Source organism: Carassius carassius, chromosome 9, assembly GCF_963082965.1.
Source record: "Carassius carassius chromosome 9, fCarCar2.1, whole genome shotgun sequence".
In the NCBI taxonomy this organism is placed as follows: Eukaryota; Metazoa; Chordata; class Actinopteri; order Cypriniformes; family Cyprinidae; genus Carassius; species Carassius carassius.
Window position 1 is genome coordinate 33,049,047 of NC_081763.1, and position 24,131 is coordinate 33,073,177.

General features: G+C 41.1%; 1 protein-coding gene across 2 annotated transcripts; it reads left to right on the plus strand.

The window, feature by feature from the left end:
* The first annotated feature begins 3,509 nt into the window (after positions 1-3,509).
* LOC132149630 (mucin-2-like) lies at positions 3,510-23,371 on the plus strand. Of its 2 annotated transcripts, none has more exons than XM_059559022.1 (6): positions 3,510-3,792; positions 13,879-14,527; positions 14,881-14,962; positions 18,895-19,091; positions 19,284-20,558; positions 20,841-23,371. In XM_059559022.1, the coding sequence occupies exons 2-6, from the start codon at positions 13,981-13,983 to the stop codon at positions 23,234-23,236; spliced, it is 4,497 nt and encodes a 1,498-aa protein (XP_059415005.1). In that variant the 5' UTR covers positions 3,510-3,792; positions 13,879-13,980; the 3' UTR covers positions 23,237-23,371. The 2 variants fall into 2 exon arrangements, with proteins under 2 accessions (XP_059415005.1, XP_059415006.1); XM_059559023.1 differs by having other exon boundaries at positions 3,511-3,792; positions 14,887-14,962.
* The last annotated feature ends 760 nt before the right edge of the window (positions 23,372-24,131 follow it).

Genomic DNA, 24,131 nt, shown 5'->3' on the forward strand with positions numbered 1-24,131 from the left:
ATAGTGCCCATGTTGTCAGTAATTTCGTCTAATTCATGTGTATTTTTGGGTACAAATAGCAGTTGAGATAGATCAGGCAGGTTATTTGTGAATCTGTCTTTGGTGGCTGGAACAATAGTTCTGCCCAGACGGTAACGCTGAGACATATAGTTAATATCAGTTATACGCAGCATGCACGATACAAGGAAATGGTCTGTAATATCATTACTTTGGGGTACAATATCTATAGCAGTAAGATCGATTCCATGCGATATAATTAGATCTAGTGTATGATTAAAACGATGAGTGGGCCCGGTGACATTTTGCTTGACTCCAAAGGAGTTTATTAGGTCAGTAAACGCAAGTCCTAATGTATCATTTGCATTATCAACGTGAATATTAAAATCTCCCATGATTAGCGCCTTATCAACTGTAACTAGAAGGTCTGAGAGGAAATCTGCAAATTCTTTTAGGAATTCTGTATACGGCCCTGGTGGTCTATACACAGTAGCCAGAGCAAGAGATACATTAGACTTCTTTTGCATGTCTGACAGTGTAACATTTAGCAGAAGTATTTCAAAAGAGTTAAACCTGTATCCTGTTTTCTGGGTAACATTGAGAATATCACTATATATTGTTGCAACACCTCCGCCACGACCAGTCTGACGGGGCTCATGCTTATAACAGTAGTTCGGTGGAGTAGACTCATTTAGACCAAAATAATAATTTGGTTTAAGCCAGGTTTCAGTAAAGCAAACTATTTTCTGTGATCATTTCATTTACAATAACTGCTTTGGGTGTGAGTGATCTAATATTTATGAGCCCAAACTTTAAAAATTGTTTTTGTTCATTTTCTTTACTTTTTTTTTTGACTGTCGGGTAGAAGTCTGCTGCGGAGCGCCCATAGACAGTAAAAGCACCCTTCCATAAAAATAAAGAAGTGTCTCACATGGCTCCGGGGGATGAAAAAAAAGGCCTCCTGTAGCCAATCGATGTGATTTTGTAAGAAAAATATGGAAACAATAAGGGAACATGTTCTAAAATAACGGTCACCTTTAAAAAAAACTCACTCCAGGGGGACAGTTAGAATATTGTAAACTTACCAGTAAAAGGGTTAAACAGCAAGCACAAACTATGCAAAAGTGGCATTCCTGCTTTAGAATAGAACGATTTCTCAAACTTTATAGTTGTAGTTATCGTTATCGATCTTGGTGTGAAAGGCATTCACAGTAAAAACCGACTGTGATTTCGGAAGGAGATAAATGTTGAAAATAGCTGACATTACCATGAGAAAAAATTACCGTCTAAATCGGGCTTAAGTGTTCAAAAAAAAATTTTTTTGTGAAAGGGTGCTGGGAATGCTTAACTCGCGCTCATAGTTTTGATTACAATAAATAACATCTGGCTGAATAGGGATGATTGCACACCCTGATACAGGTTAATTTGTTATCACACTGTATACGCCAATGTCAGTTCATCTGTGTAGGAAACAAACAGGATTTTACTGCTTTACTTCTTAGCTTCTGCTCTGAAGTTTCTGAATCTGGGCTGTTTTTGTTTTAGGTAGTGTTTGTTCCTGTCATGTTTCTAGCTCAGGCTTGTGTTTTTGTGCGAGTGCCAGTGTTGTCGATTCATTTTGCACAGCTACAGGGCTGAACGCTGGCATTGGGGAAAAAACAATCAGATAAATAGCATAGGAAGTGAGTGACGGCTCAAATGCCCAGCCCCTTCCTGCCGGTTCTGCACCGTCCCCTGCCTCCAGGGTCAGGATATTTCCTCCCTTTGTGTGCACTCCTGAAGGGGGCCAAAACATCCGTCAGCCAACACACTCACGTTTGAGCGCTCAGAGGTAAATGTCACCCTTTTATTTTTCCTGGATGCTCTGCTGTTGCTAAGCATGAGGTCATCGCACCACTCCAAAAGCTTTATGATATCATAGTTAGAGTCGAAAGTGGAGGTTTCACCCATTTACTAAATCAGGCCTGGTTCTGGGCACCGGCTTGTGCAATAAATATTCTGTAATATTTCTATCTGGGTGTGTACAGGAGCCTGTTGAGATTGAAATGTATCTGTATTCAAATCAGGAGGCTGGAAATTAAACAGAAAAAAAAGAAAACATGAGCTAGTATAGTACCAGGCACTGCCATAAACATCTCTATTTAGTAATGCAATGATATTATTGCAGATGCAACTGATGTAATTAGAGAGACTCATAGTAGAAACTACAGAAAATAAATACAACAGGAGTTTTTTTGTGTGCTTTGCCTCTCAGAGATGCATGGGCTTCTGCTAGAGGAACACTTACATGCAGCTTTGTTTGTCTGAAAAGGAGAGCGCTCGCGAGACAGAGAGGCAGACACACATGCCGAAAGCCCACCCTGTGTCCCACCGTCTCCACAGCGCTGGAGAGGAAGGAAGACAAAGACTCGTATGAGAGCAGCAGCAGTCTAGAGGCTTCTCCAGCGTGTCTGGAAAAACCGGCTTACAAGCACACACTACTAAACCACATGTAAGATAGGACAAAATGCATGCAAACTGTCCACTGAATGGAGCAGTTTAATGTGCTCACAGGTGTCTTTAAGCTGTAAACCAAATAAATCTGTCTAAAATCTGATCCGGATTTTTCTTTGTGTTTAAATGCACATCTGAATGCAAAACATTTTTGATTTACTATTTTACCCCCAATCTTATTGAGGTTTAAAATATTATCTGTATTGGCATGTGGTTCTCAACGGGTGGGTTGCAAATAGAATTTTATTTTTCAAAGAGAGCAGGAAAAAGAATCCCAAGTGTTAATAATAAAATGTGGTTAACAATATTATCATAAATAGTCATGAAAGCAAAGTAAACAGCTGTGTCAGCTTTTAAAGAAGAGGCAAAAATGCTTCCAAAATAGATGCCAGTTATCTATTTATGTCTTTAAATAATTCTGAATAAAGCAGGGCCACATTTTGCACGGGTCAGAATATTATATACAAGGTGTAATCTGTGTTCTGCAGTCTGCTAAACTCAATGTTATTTTACTCTCATTCACATACTATTATAGATTTCATTATTTTATAATATAGTCTCATAATATATATATATATATATATATATATATATATATATATATATATATATATATATATATATATATATATATATAATGTTGCCTGTCAACCAAGTGGAATGTGTTTGCTTTTTCTTTTGTAATATTTTAATTATTTCAGTTGAAGTTTATTTTCACGAAACACAATCAGTGTTCAGTGTTTAAGTTGGCCCTGAATGTGTCTCTCTTGCTCTCTTGTGTGCACAAGTGAAAGTGAAGAGTGAAAGTGAAAAGAAACGGCGGGAACGCGGGCGTTGGGGGTGGGCACGTGGGGGCAGGGGACGGGGTCCAATGCGACAGAAAAGAAGAGAAGAGCGACGGCGCGTAAAAAAGAAAGGACGCCGGGTGGCCTGTGCGATGACATCATCCCTGATTTGCATAAATCTCTGCCTGAGAGCTGATTGGTCACGGGCGGGAGAAATCGAAGCCGCTCGCGCTTTTCATCCTTTTCAATGCTCACTCTCGCTCGTCCGTGTGTGTGCGCGTGCGTGCGCGGATCGCCGAGCGCCGTTTCATTCTCTGCTGCCAGGAGACACGCATCTCTTTACTCGCCGGTAGACGGTCAGTCTGCTCCAAAACAGCCTCCGTCAGAGCTCCAGTCTACCTGTTTTCATCTCAACAATCGTTGCCCGTTTTTCTCGATCCTCAGTGCTACCGGCAAAAACCGGGAGGAGACGCGAGTACCGACTGGGCGTTGCTGGAGGAAAAGCGCTATAGATTTGGTAAGATTATCTGCGTGCCAATCCTAAAATAGTCAACGATACATTAAAAGCGTTTTTCACAGTGTCACAACTAACTAAACTAAAACATTAATGTCAGAGTCAGTTTAAGAAATGGTTTTCATTCAACAGCATGATTCACGACTGCATGCATTGATATGTAAATGATTAAGTTCTCGCTCACATCGGTCATTATAATAGAAGTACAAATGAGATCATCAGATGGAAATGCCCCTGAAGCGATCAGGTTTCACACCGGTTTGATTTATACGCTTTAATCTAGCACACGCAACCGGTTTAGTTAGTTTGGCGCTTTCACTGCTTGTTAACCGGCACATTGTCTTCTTTTATTCTGTGTTCCCTTGTTCATCCTTTGAGTCCGTTTCAATGGTGGATGTTTGGGCGGTGACGACAAACCCACTCGTAACGGTGACCGATTTTAAACACGGACAGTCGTTCCAAAAACATTGCGCTGACAGATGAAAGACGAAATGAGAATACCGGTTTCCCACATGTGGTGTTTTGTGTGTGTTTCGCAGCAGTGAAACTTCCCGCTAGCGCGTTCGCTCGAGTCTTTTGTTCTGCGCCTCCTCCACACGCCCGGACACCCCACATTCAACACACTCTCGGGCCATTCAGTACTGACCCGGGCTATTGTTCGCTCTATAGGCGTATATTGTACTGGATTGGAAAATTAACCAATGTTAAATAGCTAAATCAAATACAGTCCCCTACTCATTCTATATCTATATAAAAACTAATTAAATATACAATTGTCTGTTGTGTTTGCGTGTGCGTGTTTTAACCACATTAGATGTGTATCAGACCTCATAATGATACCGCAGGAATTAATTAAACGACCCAACCTGCCAGAATATACGCCCGCTGGTGCAGTTCATCTGTCCAAACCCTGTCCATATCTAAGAGAAACAGACCAGCAGTTCGATATCATTCAGTGGTCTACTGTGAAGTATTGATGTTTCTCCACATAAAAAAAAAAGAGTGACAAGGGCAATTAATCTGACCGATTTTTTGTAATGTACTTAGAGAGGATCCCGGGTGAACTCTATTCAAAGGGTCTATGGGGTCATTTTGATAAGTTTTAATTTTTTAGGTAGTTTCTTCTGGTGGTTTAGGGACAATGGAAATCAACAGGGTGGTTTCTTGGCTCTGCTCCCTGCATGTGCAACTGGAGTCAAAATGAAGCGTTTCGCAGCAGGTGCGGCTTGGTTTAGCTTCTGCTAAATCTTGGCTTTGGAAGTCAGTTCATCTTATTGTCTTGCTCGATAGTTCCCTTCTCTCTTCTCGGCAAACAAAAGGTTTAAGACGGATGCCTCAACCCCCTTCAGCCACCATCTCACCGCTCCAGAGAGGCTTCATCAGATCTATCTCTTCTGCTTTTGTTTGGTATATTATGGAAATAATTAAATATTAGTTATATATATAGAGAGAGAGTAATACAGACTATTTTAAGCTGTTGGTGTATTGTGAATATGCGAGTTACTGCTAAACAAAGCAAACAAATCTCTCTATTTAAATCAGATCCATTTTTGACTTTCATTGTTCTGTCATATCCTGAGACAATGCTGTGGTTGTCTTACTCCAGCCTACAGGGATTAGGCTCTTGAAGGAAGGCATTGCCAGCAATTACAAATGTGTCATGGCATGATGGGTAGTGACTGTATGAGGAATGGGGGTGGGACTCGCTAGAGAAGAAATTACAGCAAATGACATCAGAAAGGTCAGAGTCTTATTTATGATTATCTGAAGTGACATAAGTGAATGTGACTTTGCATTATTTGTCCTACTAACATTTGCATGCTCACTGAACTCTCTTAAAAATAATGGTTCTCTATTGGCATCAATGGTTCGGTGACAAACCTTTGTCATCCATGGCACCTTTTCATTGGACAAAAAGTTATTTATAGTGAAAAAAGGTTCTTTAGATTCTTGACACTTCTTCTGTTGCATCGCTAAAAACTAAATTTTGAACCTTCACTTTTAAAAGTGCTGTGAACACTCGTTGTTGTCCCAAGATGCAGTTACAGTGGTTTCCCTGTGTCGTCTGTCGTTTTCTGATAAGTCTCTCATATTGAAGCGCTTCCTCGTCCAGTAAAGATAGCACCCTAGGGGCTGAGCAGTTGTCACAGTGGACAGTTGGCTCTGTTAGGATGGGATATTGTGTTGCAGTTGTGGTAATTTGAAGGGTTTGTTGCGTTCCGAGTTCTTTTTTTGGAGTGTGTTTTGTGGTTACACTTCTGCTTTCTGTAAACACGACTGCTGTGCAGTTGTAGCACTCTTGCTATCTTAATTTTCAGTTTGGAACAACATTTGCATTTTGGTTGAGTATCCTTTGTTCCAGTATTGGCAGATGTCACTCAGTGAATGGTGTCTGTGAGGGTATCACAGATTGCATTTGGGTGCTGCGGTTTACTGATGGATTGAATGGATATTGATCTGCTGTTTTATTAAGGTTAAAGTATACATGCTGTAAAAATCCCTCTTGTGTCTGAATTCCATAAGAATCTGTCCTAAAAAAACTAGGTGTCTTGATGCCGCAGGCCTCCATTGCAGTTAACAACGCCAACCTTCATATTTTCTCTAAGCATCAACTTCAAGGTGTTCATAAAATCTGCAGTTTGTCAGCAATTTTTGAGGCATCCAAACTCCCAATAGAAGTAAAAATGAATTAAGTTTTCCGATGAAAAACATTGTGCGTTGCTATGCAGTTGATGTGTAGTTTTGAATGTGGTGCTATATGGTTGCTAGAATGTTTTGATGGTTGCTTATTGGCTTATTGGACCCGGCCCAGATCCTTTCCTTCCAAGTAAGTCAATGGGTCTTTAAAATAAATAATAGACTGTAGACAAAAATAGCACAGTAATCTCACTTGTTTCAAATTTCAGAAGGGATCTCAATGTCTGAAACTCGGATTCGCTCATTTATTCATTTGCCAGGAACCTAAATATTTCTCATATTTCATATATATATATAACTTCAATATAAATTCTGTCCATATTTTGCCTCTATAATTCTTACAGTATTTCAGAAATAATTTAAAATTAGTTTGAGAGAAATTTGAGACATGAAATACTCTGAAAGTCCAACCTCTGAGAAGTATAAATCCACTCTGGGAAATTATTATTTAGTAGATTCTTCATCTAAAGCAGCTTACAGTATTTCAACACAGTGACAGTCTGTTTTGAGCAACTGGGGGTTGAATACGTTCACGCAAAGCTACAGCAGTAGAAGGGAAATCACTTCTGCAGGAGTGCAAACCAACCTTTACATTGCCAGTCTAGATTAGGGCTGCATGATTATGACAAAAATCTAAATGGTTGATTATTCCCTTGAAATTGTAATTGCGATTATTAATGATGATTATCCCAATTTACATTGAATGATGTTTACACCATCGTTTGATGCAACTGCATGCCGGATATTTATATGAAAATAAACGAGATAAAAAACTCTTCACTGAAAAACTTTTAGTGCTTATCAATAGTTTTGGTATGATTGGTTTCTTCTTTAAAATATATATTAAAAAGTACAAATATGAATGGTATTATAATGTTACACTAATACTAAAATTAAAACAATAGAAAAACCCTTAAGATAACGTAGAAATGAAAAAAAAAAGTATCTTATGCACACAGAATAACATAAGTGGACTTTTTTAACGATTAATTGCCGCTTTGAACGATTACATAACTGTGGCATCCATAAATGTTATTGCAATAAGAAATTCGATTAATTGTGAAGCCCTAGTCTAGATCCTCAACCATAGCCATCTAATATCAATGTTTGGTTGTATATTAGTTAAACAGCCTTATGTAGATTCGCGCTTCGCCAACAGGCACATTATGAAATTTTCTGTTGAGTCAGAACAGAGGCTCAGAGTCCATTTAGAAGGTAATGGTCAGCTGTGAGCAGAAGGATAATCCTCTTATAGGTACAGTCAATTCCTGTGCAGTCTGTGTGTGTGTCACTTCCTCATGTTCGTGAAGGGCATGTTTATTGTCTGCTGCAGATGACATTTATGTCCATGCTGTCACAAGCAAACACAGACTATCAGATGTCATTGATTGAACCCCACCAGCTGGTTTTTATCAACTCCTATGTAATTTTTTTTTTTTTTAGCTTTTTGGGGCTCCCAGTAGATAATAGAATCAACTAGCTCCTTGAATTACAAATTAGTTAAAAAGGCCCCTTTACACCAAAAACCTACCAGTGTGCCCACATGTTTTGCTAATGCACTGCTCAACTCTCCCATCTGTGCTCTGACCCCTGCACTTTCTCTCAATGATCAATATCCGTCTTCTCTCATCTCGTCTCACCATTTCTCCTCTTACTCTCTTGGCCAGGTGGCATAGCATGCTGGCTGGTGCCCGTATCTAGCCCATGTCCTGTGTGCGTCCTGTTCTGTGGGTGTCCGTCGGAGGATTGCGCAGGATTAGCATCATGCTTTGTCCTGAGTTAACGAGCTCTGTCATATGTTAATCTCCTTGTCCCCAGGGGACCGTGTTGGTCTGCCGCTGGTTGTGATGTTTCATGCTGCTGTTCAATGAGTGAACAGAGGTGCTGGTATCAGCTCCTTCAGTCATGTAACCCTACTCTGACACTGCTTAACTGCATTTAAGCAAATTATGGTGTCGTTTTAGGGCCGTTTACATTGGATGTGCTATTGTGTTCACAAACCACTATTCCCACTTCTGCTCCTGGAGATCTATCTTTTATCATCAAACATACCTGAACCAGCTTATAAAGATCTTTAGACGAACTTAATAGTAACAGACAGGTGTGCTTACATTTACATTTACATTTAATCATTTAGCAGACGCTTTTATCCGAAGCGACTTACAAATGAGAACAATAGAAGCAGTCAGGTCAACAAGAGAACAACAACAGTGTACAAGTGCCATGACAAGTCTCAGTTAGTCTAGTATAGAACGCATAGGTAGGTTTTTTTTTTTTTTTTTCTTTTTTTTGTGTGCTGGAGCAGACCTAGTCATTCATTACAGACAAAAAAAACTGCAGAAATATTGTTTGTTTATTTCTAAATGTCGTGGCTTTACTTTATTTGGTCATTTGTGCATGAGTCTTTATTACACTAACATGTCAATGACATTTAGTACTGCGCTATTTATTTTATGGTTACATGGCAAAAAAAAGGGAGTTCCTTGCAAGGAATGCAATATTTTAGTAGTAATGGGGGAAGGCGAATGTTTTACAAGAGTGTATAATTTTTTTGAGGAAATGCAAAGTGATTGAAGGAAAGATGAAGTATTATGAGCAAACTGAAAATGTCCTGGCGAAAGGAAAAGGTTTTGGGAGCAAATGTGAAATTTTATTGAGATAAGGCAAACATTTTGCAAGATAGTGCAAAGTTTCTTGGGGCAAGGCAACATTTTTGTGAGCGAACAAAGTTTCTTGGGGGAAGGGGAACATTTTGGAAGACAGTGAAAAAGTTTTGCGAAGGAATGCAAAGTTTCTTGGGGAAAGGCAAAAATTTTGTGAGCAAACTCAAAGTTTTATTGGGGAGGGCAAATGTTTTGCAAAAGAGGGCAAAGTTTCTTAGGAGAAAGCAAAAGCATTGCAAGAGAACTCAATGTTTTTTGGGGGGAAGGCAACATTTTTGTGAGTGAACACAAATTTTCTTTGGGGAAGGTAAACTTTTCGCATGAAAGTGCAATAGCTTTTTCAGTCACTATAAGGCAGAACACGAGTATACATCCAGTGCAAATGGCCCCTAAGCGTTCTTGTGTAGGTCACTTATCTTTTGCATCGCAGAGAGCTGTCCAGTGTCTCACTCCCTGGAGTAGCATATGTTTCAGAAAACTTATGTAAATCTTCCTTACAGTACAAGGATTACCTCCTTGTCACCTCTGGATGCTATCCAGGCATCTGCCACACATGCTGTTGGTGCCTTAGGCAGAAAACAATTCTTCTATCACAGCTAGTTTTGTCTCAGTTTACCACTGGTTTTGTTTCAATCATCCCCCTAAGGGTAATGGCCTCAGAATGGTTTCTTACAGTCTAACATCACTACCTTTACTTACTCGTTCTGTTTGTGTCCCCTATAAATTGTTCTGTAGAATGGGCCGATGACTTTGTTTTTGTGAGTTGGATAGAGCTGCTTCCGGACCTTTGGCCAAGGGTGTTTTGGGAATGTGCTGGCCATGATTGCTATCTCGACAGTGGGGGCACTAAAGTGGCTTTTGTCAGCTTGGACAGCAGCGGTCCTGTCATATGCCTCCGTGTGTGTCTATCCTCTTTTCACTCCTCCGAAAGGGCTGCCACCCCAACAATCCCTTCTTTGGTGACTTGTTTCATGGAATGCTCCTCGGGCCGTTCGACTTCATCTCGGCGTGTGTGTGCTGTATAATGGGCCGTTCAGAGAGTCATGTGATCGGTATAGGGGACCAGTATGAACACACAGATGTGTTTAAGACTCCGTCCGCTGTTGAATTTTAGTAGTGATTCAAATGAGCCTTTTTATAAAAAGACCTGCTCCCATTCCGAGGATAAAAAAGACTCTTAAGTAACTGACAGTAAGCTAAGCTATCAATTTAAAAAGAATTGATCAAAATGCATTTGACATTCACCACTTATATGCCCTGCAAATCAATTTATAGTTGTATTCGGTTCCTCACTACTGTGGTTTTTAATGGATTCTTTTAGCTTATGGACCTGAGGTAACGTTTATTCTTGCTTTATTCTTAGGGTTCAGAAACAGGTGCTTGAATTTAAATTTGATTGCCTGTTTCTTTCTCAAACTTGTTGACCTTTTACTCTTCAGAGCAACACAGTAGTGTGTTTCTTCCTCAACCAGCAAACTGAGAATCCCGGTGGCCCTTTGTGGTGGTGGTCATCTCTCAATAGATCCAGTGTTCCCTTGTTTTAGAGTGAGAGATGGGGGTGGAGGGAAACTTCTGCAACCTCCGGAGGGTACAAACAAAAGGGGGGTTTGGAAGGGTGTATAAAGATGCTGCACTTAATAAATTTAGGTCAGAATGTAAGATTTATGTATTTGAAGTGCATTTAAAATTTCATTTTGATTACAGAATAAAAAATAAAAAACGAGTTAAATTATGCATATGTCAGACATATTTAATAAATATTTTTTGATTGTGCATTATCTCTGAGGAGGCACAATGGGGTATTGGCAAGCCAGACTTAATATGTGAAAGCCTAAACTGTGACAAATTACCGCTGATTAGTCAGTACTCTGACCAAACGCCAAATCAGAGGCCAACAATAGCTTCCCTAGTCTATGCAAACGGCCTGGGAGAAGCCATGAGTTTCATGCAGCATCTCTGTGGTGTGCAAATTTGCACTTCCTCCAGGCACAGTCTCTCCATTGATTGCAATTTGTAGGGAAAAAAACTATTTCTTATTGTGAGCCATTGAGATTGTGCAGTTGGTTTTCTTGTTCTCCAGTTATTAGACACGTCCGTTTTGCCCCAACTGGAAGAGGGCTAAGATGGCATTAGCCTGTTAGCCCCTGCTGTGCCACTGTGGTTAGCTGATTGTTAGAAGCATGCTTTGCACATGGGGGACTTTTTAAGGCAAAATGCAGCACTTAGTGCATGCACAAGGCCGTGTTGAGCTTGCACTTCGGATAAGGGGGCCAAAGTGCATTTTACTGTTACAATGACCCAATTAACACAGGGGTTATCTGGGGTTCGGTGACGGGACAATTTAAAGACTGATGCATTGTCGCTGGAGACTTGCCAAAATACTGCCTCTAGAAGGTGTGCAGCATGTCTGCAGTGTTTGTTTACATCATATGTGGGTCTTTGGAGGATGAGCGCTTCGCAGAGTCATCCCTTCAGGACATTAGGCTCCTGCACTGGGATTGGTTACAATAATTGGATGAGGCATTATCATTTCATCCCTGAGAGTGACGGAGTGCCAGTAAGAGGGTTTGTAAGTATGATGGGTCTTATGTTTGTAAGGTCACAAAGCCTCCACACCTACCTTTTGTGGTTTCTTGTGCTCACTAAGGCTATATATAAACATGTGTGTGTGTGTGTATGTACGCATATATATATATATAGGTTTCCCAAAGCAGTAGTTCTCCAAGTAGTTTTATTTTAGACATTTTTAGCATTTATGCTGTAATGACAAAACTGGTGGGTTTCAAACACAAACTGAGAATATTTGACTATTGAACATTAATGTTAAATTAAATAACCTCAATTAGCCAGTTCATTTTGTGATCCAGAGGTTGCAGGAACTGTATGTTTTTCAATAAGAACAAGCGTTACTGAGGCATAATAAAAGAAACATGATTTAAGTGAAAATAAAATAAGGTTGTTTTGCCCCGTCCACTTGCCTCAAACTTTGTTTATTTAATTTTCATATTCTTTTTTTCATGCTTGCCTGTTGACATCAGCCACTCTGTAGAATAGAGCTCATCAGAAGTCAGCAGAGGTCAGATCTTCCCCCCAGGATAAGATTTACAGCATAGGCTTCTGACCCCCTGGGGTCACTGTTGTTTACATACAGAGGAAGCAGTCCATAACCCTCAGTTGTATTATTAAGGTCATAATGCCGTGTGATGGTGTGTGTGTTTCCTTCTCGGAACAAGGCTGTTTTACCCTTATAATCTCATCAGCTGTCCACCTCCTGACATTCTCACAGGCCGATTCTCATCTATCATTCTAAACAGGATCAATCGCAGAAGAAAAAAAAGAGTCGGGAGGGGTAAAGCAGATTCAACAAAGCCTGTATTTCTAGAGTTGTCGTCTTCCATAAGGGAAAATAGCCCTTGAGGTCTCTGAAGTGGAAGTGATGTTGCATGTGGTTGTGTTTGCCTAAAAGATTAAAATCTTTGGTAGTCTTCATTACTAACTTTAATCTGACCATATAATTACATTTTATGACTGCATAATATAAAACTTAACAGGTAGTGTTTCCCAGAGTGTGTAACTTTTTGTCTTGAGTGGCTCAGATTCTTCCTTCTCTAAGAGCGTACTCACATTGGGCTTGTTTCTTTCAGACATTGGCACATTTTCTCCCTCAGTTTTGATTAATTTAGGCACATAAAAACATGAAAATTGCACTTGAATCCTCACCAAAATAATCAGTCTGCGATTACCCGAATATGGTGTCTCAGCCTGACTGAAAATGACTGGTTAATTTGTGGTGAGAAAGCAATCTCACCCAAAAGACTGACAGCCCAAGCTGTATCATAATTTATAATAGGGATGTGTTATATAAAAACATTATTCATAATAGTTGAAAACTGAATTGAACAAACGAGAAACAATTTAACAGTATTAACAACTGAAGTCCCTGTTTCGGAATGGAGCAAATGATCTGCAGGTCTGAAAAAACTGGCAGCATATATGGAATGGGTTCTTTCCCCTGGGCCTTCTCTCTCTTTACCATCACTTTCGCTGTCCCCCTCCCCCAGTTTCTCTAATTTAAGATGCTCAGCTGGCTGGACCATCTGTGTTAGGATTTTGTAATGGGCAGAATAAGTCATAGGGCTGGAGGAATTAATGTCGACCTCAGAAAGAATCAGGGAGATTCTGCAGCTCTGGAATATAATGTGGACGATGTGTCCTGTGACACTGACGTCTACCTCTATGAGTGAGCATTTTCAGTGTTTGTTGACTTACTCCATTGTTTTGTTTTTTCTCATGCTTTCTTGAGCCAAGACACTTCCTCTCTTTGGCCTCTTCCACTGTATGAACTTTGCTGTGGAGCTGTTGCTCTTAAATCATAAAAACAACATCTGCTTCAGTAAAGCATTGTGGGTAATGCATCTGGCATGGCTGCTTTGCTAGTAGTTAGCAATTAGACATTTTTAATTTTTAATTCATTTTGGTTACAGTTTAAACAGATCTGAGCTCTGAATCAGCTGTTGTTTTCCCCTTTGCACAGCACGCTCTTGACTTCATTCCTAATCTCGTTCTTTAACATTCTTTTAGCATTTGCAGTTTAACCAGACCTGATTCTTTATCTGATTGTCTGTCTGCCAGTGAGAGGGGTGCAGAGTTCTCTCTTGTTCATACTTGTTGTTTGTTTGTTGTCTGAAGTCTCGGATCAAACTACAACTCTTGTTGCTCTTGTTTTCAGGGAAACCATAGACATCTGATAGCTGTAGACTTCAACTAGTGGACTGAGTCCTAGGTTCCTGATTTCTCTTTTGTTGAGACGGACCTCCAGGACTAGGACAAGATGAAACCAGATGGTGTTGACACAGCAACAATGGAAGCATTAAACACAGGTCCTGCGGTCGAAGTGGTGCCAGGGGGCGAAGCTCAGGACCAGACTTTGCCTGCAGCGCAAACAGAAGGTGAACCACAGCAAAAAGAAGCAACCAACAAGTCTGGGGATCCCAAAGCCAAGACAAAGGCTCCTGTCAAAACAAAGACACCCACCTCTGGAACCAAGACAACTACAACAGGCTCCCGTCCCACCACTGGCCAAAGCCATCTGATAAATGGGGCACAGAAGTCACAAGCTAATGGCGTCACCAAAAAGACCACCACAGCAGGCCTGGAGAAGAAAACCTCAACCACTGCTGCCACTAAAAAACCAGTCAGCTCTACTTCTGCACCCACAACCAAGACCCCAAACAAGGTGACTGAGAAAAAGCCTGTGGGGACGGCAAGACCTGCCAGTGCTCCAGCCAGTGGTGTGAAGACAACAGGGGCAGCACAGCCCATAAAGAAAGCCCCTGCGGCACCAGCTAATGGTCTGAAGTCTAAACCAAAAACTACAGGTAAGTCAAAAGTATCATCTGAGCTTATTGATTACAGCAGTGGTTCCCAGCCGCATTCAATAAGTGTCCCCCAGCATTAATTCAGTGCAGGCCAGGGTCTCCAACTCCTTTAGACTTCAAACCCTTTTCCAGCATGCTTGTATTTTTAATGTGTGTTCGATTGGGGGTAGAGCTGAACTCTGCAGGATAGTAGCTCTCCAGCAGAAGGGTTGGAGACCCCTGATATAGGCTATATTTAAGTTGCATTTTCAGTAGAGAATGTCTGATGTAGCATATTATCAAAATTTCAAATAAACTGTCTGTAATTTTCCTCTTGTTTTAATACTCTTAAAAACCCTTCACATCATCCTTCACTCCAGCTCCAGCTGCAAGACCCGCTACTGCATCCACCACTAAGACCAGCATCACTGGCTCTCCTGTCGCCAAAACAACCAGGTGAGCATCTCATAGGGTGGGAATGTCACAAACAGAAGCTAATAGACTGGGTATCCTAATGAGCATTCTGCAATGTGGGCCATTTCAGTAGCTCATTCTTTTCCAATGTCCTTAATGCATTACTTATGCAGCCTCACGTTGCGGTCCATACTCCTAATTCGCTAAATACTTAAAGCATTAGGCATGAATTCTAAGTCTGAAAGGGAAAGCATTTCATTTGCTGGAAAATGAACTGGCACAGTCCTAAAATTCCTGATTATAAAAAAATGTGAAGAGGAACTCTCTTCTTACACTTTCCCCAGTGAGTTTAAGACTCTCACAGGAGCTGATTTGAGTTGACTTATCGCAATCAGCCATGAACAATGAAGGAGTTTTTGTTGCTTGTTTATGGAGGCGATGAGGGACATTATGAGGCCTGCAAAGGAGCTCAGACTCATGATGTTATGTGAGGGTAGGGGAAATATTTTTGTGTTCATTTGTAATATTTATTTTGACCCGCTTGGTATCTTCGATCTGACAAATATTAAATGCTACTTTGGTCAAAATTTGTACAGTTGAGCAGCATAACAAAAAACAGTTGTCTTAATTATCAATATCTTAATATTAAATTAACATTTGTTTCACAGTCCAGTAATATATGACTCAGTTTTGGGTGTGGCATATTTTTTCTTCACATTTGTGTGCATGTGAAGAGTGTAGTGTGCATATAGGCATCCAACCATGTGTGTGTCCTGTCTAGAGCAGTAGAGGTTGTACTGCAGGGAATTCTGCATCTGTTTAACCTACTGGATTTTGAATAAATAAAACATACATGTAGCATTAATGGTGCATGTTTGCCACCTCAAACTTTAATTTAAATCTATTGCAGTTGCTACTAGTGGCACCAAATGGAATGGCAAAAATGATATTATATATGTGTGTGAGTCCTACGTATTTTGGATACTAGCTTCATTAGAGTAGTGCAGACATGATAGAACTGGCCAAAAACATGAATCATTTTGATTAACTGAATTCTTAGGGAAACCTTAATGAATGAGCTTTTCCCTGACAATGATTATGTCATACTGATGTAAGAACTATGGGCTGGTCGGGAAAAGGCACACCCAGCAGCCAACGCTAAACCATCATTTCTCATAAATGAGTTGCTCTCTTTCTGTATCTCTTTGTCCCACTTTCTCTCATTCATTAGTTCATGGTAGAGTTCAGTCCTCCAGAGAGAGGTTTTATTGCAGCCACTGCATCTAATCTCCAAATGGAGCTTGCGTGTTTCCCAACAGCCAACTCGATGGATGCTTTGTAACACTTCAGTGATTCTGATTTTGCTGCAGTGCTTCATGAGTTTTCTGCATTTTTATTTTTTTTACATTTTTGATCTTTGCTGTTGAGGTAAAGTAAATCAAATATTATTCAGATGAATGACTGTTGGGCTATATGAAGCTAACACAGCAAATTTCCACACAGGTAAGTGCTAGCAGGTACATGCAGTTTCATCAAATGCAACTAAATCACAGCTTTACCAATGCATTAGGATTCATCCTGAAGGGACTTGAACCTCGTTATTGAGGTTAAAGAGTCCCTTCAGGCCAGAGTGCTTTATTAATATCTCATCAGCCATAGTCTGCCAGTCACTGGCTCAGGAGGAGGTCTTCTTCCTCACTGTTGCTGTGGCTTCAGGGTAAATTTTGCTAATCATCAATGTAATGGCAAGTTAAAATGTGTTTATTAGACAATCAGGCAACAGGCTTCTCCATTCCTCCCAAAACATTAAAGAGCTATATAAAAAATGCTTGAATGGCATGCCGTTAGCTTGAAGCACTTAAAGCAAATGCACACATGTAAATGTGTTTGGATTGGTTTTAAGCTACAGTGCATTTTGGGGTTTTAATGTGCATTATAATTGCCCCGACCCTGGCAGAGCTCTAACAGAAAAATGCTTTGCTTGTTAAACTATGGCTTTTTGTTGATGATTTGTTTGTTTTTTCTATTAGAGGAATAGTTCACTCAAAAAATGAATCACTTTGACCATAATCACTTTCTTTATTCTGCAAAACATTCAGATTTGTCATTAGCATGACAAAGGCTGTTTCATTTTTGAAAGGAATATTTGACCATTGTTCTATTAATGTACCTTAAAAAAAATTATATTAATGTACCAAATAATATAGTGTACAAGTCATATGAACTCTTGGTCTTTTTGGATTTTCATGGCATTATACGCCTTCACTGAATGCTAAAGATGCTCTCTCCCGCACTCTCTTTAACTCGCTCCCTGCCTCGTGTTGCAGGAGAATGATGTTTGTGCTAATCTCTCTGTGCTCGCTTCTTATACTGAGTCATCCTGTCACTATATATTATTTCTGTTGGTTCTTTGTTTGAGATTAAGATGAATATAGAACCTCATTCTCTCTTTCTCTATCGCTATCATTCTCTTCTAGCATGCTTTCCTTATTTAAGGTTTAATTATAATGCAAATCTGAATACTAGAAACAATAAAAAATGTAGATTTTTTCCAATAATCTGTCAATTCATTACTTTGCTTCTTCCTAGTGCTGATTGACTCTTTAAATGTCCCTTGCTGTGTGCCTTTACTGTGGTCTAGTAAATGTATATATATATATTTTTTTTTTTACATTAAAATACAGTAAAATCATGTCATTAAACATGGCAATAGATGATGTGGTGAAGCAGAAAAAGCATAAATAAGAATATATAATATTATATATATTGGACAGCTTGTTACATTTGGATATGTGGTTAAAAAAAGAACTGCAAAGGCTTCAGTCAGACAGCTTCTTTATTAACTATATGCAGGTTTGATTATCAAGTTAGCTTAAAGACTAAAGTTCTTATCCAAATAGTGTGCTTAAGTAGGTGTTTTTGTAAAGTGAAACTAGGTCGTGCAGCCACAACACACCACTGCATTTATTTGTGTAGTATCCTCTGTTGAGTTTATTTGTTTATAGACTTGGCCTCTTTGTTCCAGAACCTTCACTGCTGGATCTCTCTCTTTTGCGCAGTTGCTTGCTCTCTCACCTGATATATAGGACACCACAATTTTGTAGATTTTCACCCCTGCCCATCTCGTTTGGACTTTGCCTAGACAAAATGTGGAGCTTATGGAGCATGTGTTTTAGCAAGATTCATGCTGTTTGCCTCAGTGGGATTTGCATGGTTATTTTTACTCAACACAATGAAAGATTTAAATGGTGCTCACTGTGTCTTCTACACTGATACGCACCCTGCCTCGTGCTCGTCAGCTCTTTATTTAGAACAGGAGAGACACATGCAGTGGAGCATGCACAGGAAATCAGAAGCTCCTTCCAAGCCAAGAGGATCTAGGTTATCTTACTCAGACTTTACCTGGACATATACTGAGTCACTGCCGTGTGCTAAGCTGAGCTCATACTAGACCAGAGTGGACAGATACTAGACCCCGTCAGGGTAGAACGTGTATAACCACAGAGTCAGGCACCCCAGGATAGAACAGAGGAATTATAGGTATATAGCTGAGAGAGGGTGATTTCTTGAAAATAATGTTTTTGCTAGTATTAACGTAACTCCATGTTGTGTTCTTGAGCTACCTGTCTGTGCTGTGACTAATCAAAGCTTTGACTCATAAGTCACTGCTTTAAATGGGATACATGACGTATCACCAAAAACTGAATGTCAAAAGAAGCGGAGAGTGCAGTTTTAACTCAGACACACTAGAACTTTTCTGTGTGATCTTTTTTCCAGCTGCTTTTTAAATGCATGAGGTCATTGTCCTAGCTGGACTTGAAAGCTCAACGGAAGTCTCCTACCAGAGAGTTGTGCAAGCTAGGAGCAGCCAGACCTGAAAATGTTTTAACATCTCAACATACATGTTATAAGGATTTGACGCAGTCTTCCTCTGTATTGATTTTTCAATTTCTTGTAACATCTGCTATTTGCAGGTCTGTTGGCTCAGCTCCTGCTGCCGCCAAGCCTGGGACACCGACAACTGCCAGCAAGACATCTACAACCATATCCAGGCCAACTACTGGTACACCCAAGACACCATCTACCACTGCTAAACCCTCACCTGCTAAAACCACAGCTCCCCCTCCTGGCCGCACTCCCCCTCCTAAGACCACAACACCTATCAAGAAAGGTGGGTATCTCATGAAACACATGCATACAGCTTATTTGTAACCATTTTAACACTAATATTGTGTTGTAGTACGTGAATACTGATATTTACAATATGGTAAATATTTATATATATATATATTTTAAATTGTATTTTTTTTTCATGAAAGAAGCTGTGATATGGAGTTGGAATTATATGTTCTCTTTTCATTAGATGTCAGTAAGCAGTCATCTGCTCCAGCAGCCAAGAAGACCACTTCTTCTCCGCTTACCCGGCCAGCACCAACTAAGACCACCAAACCTGACACCCCTAAGTCAGCCTCCACTGCCAAGGCAGAATCAGCCTCCAAACAACCCACCACCTCCAGTAAGGTGGCAGATGTTAAGACTAGTAAACCCAAGGAGAGCAAAGCAATGCCTTCCAAGGAGGTCAATGCAAGCCCCAAGACCACAGGCAGCAAGCCCAGCACTAAAACAGGCAGCCCAAAGAAGTCAGTTGGCAGTAGCACTCCAAAGCCATTGAAGGGTGGCCCAAAAGCCTCCCAGCCTGCAGACACAGCAGCCACAGAGGCCGAGAAAAAGGACATGGTACCCGCTATGGTTGCAGCCGCTACTGCAGCAGCTGGTGCTGTTGTTTCTATGGTGACCTCTGAGGCAGCACCTGAAGACTTAGCCACATCTTTTGTTCCTGTTGCCACTGAAGAGGCACCTGAGGACTTGTTTACCCAGGTCAATCCTGCTGCCTCTGAGGTGAAATTAGGAGACTCATTTACAACTCCAATTCCTGTTTCCTCCGAGGACTCTAAAGAGGATTCAAAAGAAATGGCCAAACCTGTCATTGCCCCTAGCACTACGAAAGCACCTGAAGACAAAGTTACACCTGTCATTCTTCATTTCTCTGAGGGATCACCTGAAGACTCTGTTACACATTTCAATCCTGAAGAAACATCTGAAGACAGAACTGTGTGTGCCATTCCACCTAACTCTGTTGAGGTACGAGAGGAAATTGTTTCACCTGTTATTCCTTCTGAAGAAATACCTGAGGATGTAACTACATCTGTCATTCCTCCTATCTCTTTGGAGGCACGAGACGAAACTGTTTTACCTGCCATTCCTTCTGAAGAAACACCTGAGGATGTAACTACATCTGTCATTCCTCCTATCTCTTTTGAGGCACGAGACAAAACTGTTTTACCTGCCATTCCTTCTGAAGAAACACCTGAAGATGTAACTACATCTGTCATTCCTCCTACCTCTTATGAGGCACGAGAAGAAACTGTCTCACCTGCCATTCCTTCTGAAGAAAGACCTGAGGATGCAAATACATCTGTCAATCCTCCTACCTCTTATGTGGCACGAGAAGGATCTGTTTCACCTGCCATTCCTTCTGAAGAAACACCTGAGGATGTAACTACATCTGTCAACCCTCCTACCTCTTGTGAGGCACGAGAAGAAACTGTTTCACCTGCCATTCCTTCTGAAGAAACACCTGAGGATGCAACTACATCTGTCATGTTTCCTAACTCTTATGAGGCACGAGAAGAAACTGTTTCACCTGCCATTCCTTCTAAAGAAACACCTGAGGATGTAAATACATCTGTCATTCCTCATACCTATTATGAGGCACGAGAAGAAACTGTTTCACCTGTCATTCCTCCTGATTCTGAAGAAACACCTGAAGATGTAACTACAGCTGTCATTCCCCCAACCTCTTATGAGGCACCTGAAGAATCCATTTCACCTGTCATGCCTCCTGCCTCTGACAAAACACCTGAAGACACAACTGCGTCCATCATTCCCCCTACCTCTTATGAGGCACCTGTAGAAACAACTTCACCTGTCATTCCTCCAGCCTTTGAAGACGAACCTGAAGACACATTTACACCTGTTATTTCTCCTACTTCTGATGAGGCGGAGCTTGTCTATTCCCAGGATGTCCCGCAGAGCATGGACACTTATAAAGATGACCATGTAACGTCTCAGCTGGATGCTGAAGTAGACTTGGTCAGTCTGGAGGTGCCAGTGCCTGCTGTGTCTCCCCTGGGTACAACAGTACTGTCCCCACCATCGTCTCCCACCAGCTCACCATCCATGCCAGTTGAGCTCCCAAGTTCAGTTCCCTTCCGGAGCATGGAGGGTCCATCTGAACCATGGGCACAGCGCTCTTCACTGTACTCCATCTCTGTAGCCATAGAGAACCAGGAGCAGGATATGGAAAGAGAGCCTAATGAAGAAAGTGAACAGGATGATGAAAAAGATCAGGATGATATACAGATGCCCTCTGCTGCAGAGAATGTGATAGAAGACTTTAATCTGATGGGCTCCACTAGTGGGGATCACATCAGAAATGCAGCTCCTGTCTCCCCCTTGAAAGAACAAGAAGAGGCAGTGGAGAAAGCTGAAGAAGAGATTAATGAAGACAATGATGAGGAGGAGGAAGAGAAAGAGGAGGAGGAGGAAGAAGCATTAAAAGAGATTGGCATAAAGGAATATGTGCCCCAAACAGAGAAAGAAGTTTACTCTAAAAAGGGGGTGGCAGATTTTGCCAGCTCTGACTGGGGTACGATGCAATCAGATGACATCTACAGCAGTAATAAACATGACTCAGAAGTGACATCTCCTTTTAATGCTGAAGACAGCTGCAGTGCTAAAGATACAGATGACTTCATCATAACCGAGGCAGATAGGGAACAGCCATTCACAGGGCCTCCTGGAATCCAGTCATTTGGTAGTGAAGATGAGGAAGAAGAACATTTGAAGGAAGACATGGATCTGGCATTAGAGCACGATGATGAACATCTCAAACAACAGAAAGACTTAGAGGAAGCAGATGAAGATGTGGAGATGGTACGAAGAGTCATGGCTGAGAGTGGACTTGGGGTTCGTACAGATGATGGTAATGAAGATGAAGATGATTACAGAGATGAGAGTGATCTAATTCTCAACAGCATGGGTCACACTGCTCAAGCAACATCTATGCCTTTGACAGCAGCATGGAGTAATTCCAATCCATTCTCTGATCCCTGGGCCCAGCCTTCTTTCGCCCTGTCAGAATCAATCCTGTCAGATTCAAGAGTTCAAGATCCAGACACACTCGCCAAATTCCCAGCCGACCTTGACACAATACCCACATTCTCAGCTGAACCAGATACACCACCCAAATCCCCATCTGAGGCTTTTCTGGACACAAGTCCACCCCTGATTAAGACCTTTGAACCTCAACCTGACATCCAAGAGGAGACCTGTATCTCTGTCTTAGTGGAGTCGGGTATCTTGGCTCCTCTTGCCACTGGAATGTCCCAGTCCAGCACCCTCAGTGGAACAGTGGCTGCCCATAGCAGCAGTGAGACCAGCACACCTGAAGAGCTTGGAGATTATGACAGCAGCTCAGGTGTAGAATCCCGATCAGACAAGCAGCAGACGCCAGTCCCTGCCATGCATACAGACATGGAGCAGGACCTAGGTATTCACCTTGAGCGAGGTGATGGGGAGGAGGAAGAGGCAGAAACACTGCCAGCTGATGAAGTACTGGGTGATGCCGCAAAAGCACCAGCCTTTGTACCATCATCACCATCAACCTCTTGTGATGAAGCCAGTGATACAGAGGGTGAGATGCAAATCAATGACCCCAATGTTGCGGTTGATGACAATGCTAAAGTCCCCCACAACCTCACTGCCCTGGAGGAAGATGAGGAGGCTCCTGAACAGATTGGTGAGGAAGATGGTGATACGCCTCAGTCAGCCAACTCTGTGGCCTCCTACGGTTTTGACTGCTCCGCATCCATCTCCAATGCCCACTCTATGGCTGAAAGCTGTGGAAAGAGTCCAGGCATATTTAGCCTGGAAAATGAAGAGCAGCTTCCAGAAGAAGCCAAGGATCCTTCTTTCATCAAGGAGCTCACCCTGCCAGCAGCTACTGCCTACAGTGATGACTTGTTGGGCTGCCCAGTGGATTTATTGCCTATCAGCAAGCCCACAGAGAGGGATGCTGGGTTTGATGAGCACTACATGCTGTGCAGTAAGACAGGCCCAGGAACGATGGAGGAAATGGATCCTGAGTCCCCTATGCACCTATCTCCCCAACACGGGGACGATTCTGATGGTCAGCCACCATACTACTCTGCTATATGTGAAAAGACTGATAACTTTATGGCAGGTAATGTATAAAGTCCCTCTTTTGGAATCTACCTTGTCTACCCCAAACTCCAAGCTTCCACCCTGTGTCCTTCATTTCTTCCAAATGTGGGATTAATAAGCAAAGAAGTGAATAGAAACACGTAATAGAAGGGGGAAAGAAAAGAAGAGCAGTACCACGGTGATGGTTATGATTGTATGGCTTAAATTTCTGTATGTACAGTAGCTATTCTCATTTTCTATTAGAATGTACTTTTTAAATAACACATTCATGGCACCCCCGAACCTGCAATGTTAGACTAAGTTAAGTTGATGTCCTTTAATGAAAGGACAAAAATGCAAAAAAATAAACACACTTAGTGGACTCCAACTACCTTTGTATTTATCCTACTGTTTTTACCAATCAAATGTAATTTTTTATACTTTCTTCTTTTTTTATTTGATTTGTTAAGATCGCTGTCCTTACCTTAATGTTTGTACACACATCAGTTTTCCTGCACTGTAAAAGTAGCTTTACTGGCTTTTAAAACTTATCCCAGCTTTCTCTTTTAAAACATGTTCCAGCACTAACTGTTTTAGCATTAAATACAGGTTAAATATTCTCCAGAAGCTTTTCACTCTCACAGTGTTTGACATAGGGAGGTGAATGAGTGTTAGATTGCAAGTCATACTTCATTTTTGGTTGTCTTTTGTTAGTTTTGAGCTACTGCTGCCTATTTTTGTGAAGGATAACATAGATTCTCATTGGCACGTAACTTAAGTGTTTTAAAGTACTAGGCTCAGATTTATCTGGATTCTTTCATTTACAGTTGTTAAACATTTGTACTTCGGAACAGACTAAACATTTCTTTTAATGAAAATTGAAGTGTTTTCCTGCATTTGTAAATCTTAAAATGATGCTCACAGGTCAGTGTACTGTGAGTACTGG

Coding starts and splice junctions, on each gene's coding strand:
- LOC132149630 (XM_059559022.1), top strand. CDS start 13,981: ATGAAACCAGATGGTGTTGACACAGCAACAATGGAAGCATTAAACACA. Junction 14,528..14,880: donor GTCTAAACCAAAAACTACAG/GTAAGTCAAAAG, acceptor CATCATCCTTCA/CTCCAGCTCCAGCTGCAAGA. Junction 19,092..19,283: donor CACAACACCTATCAAGAAAG/GTGGGTATCTCA, acceptor TCTTTTCATTAG/ATGTCAGTAAGCAGTCATCT.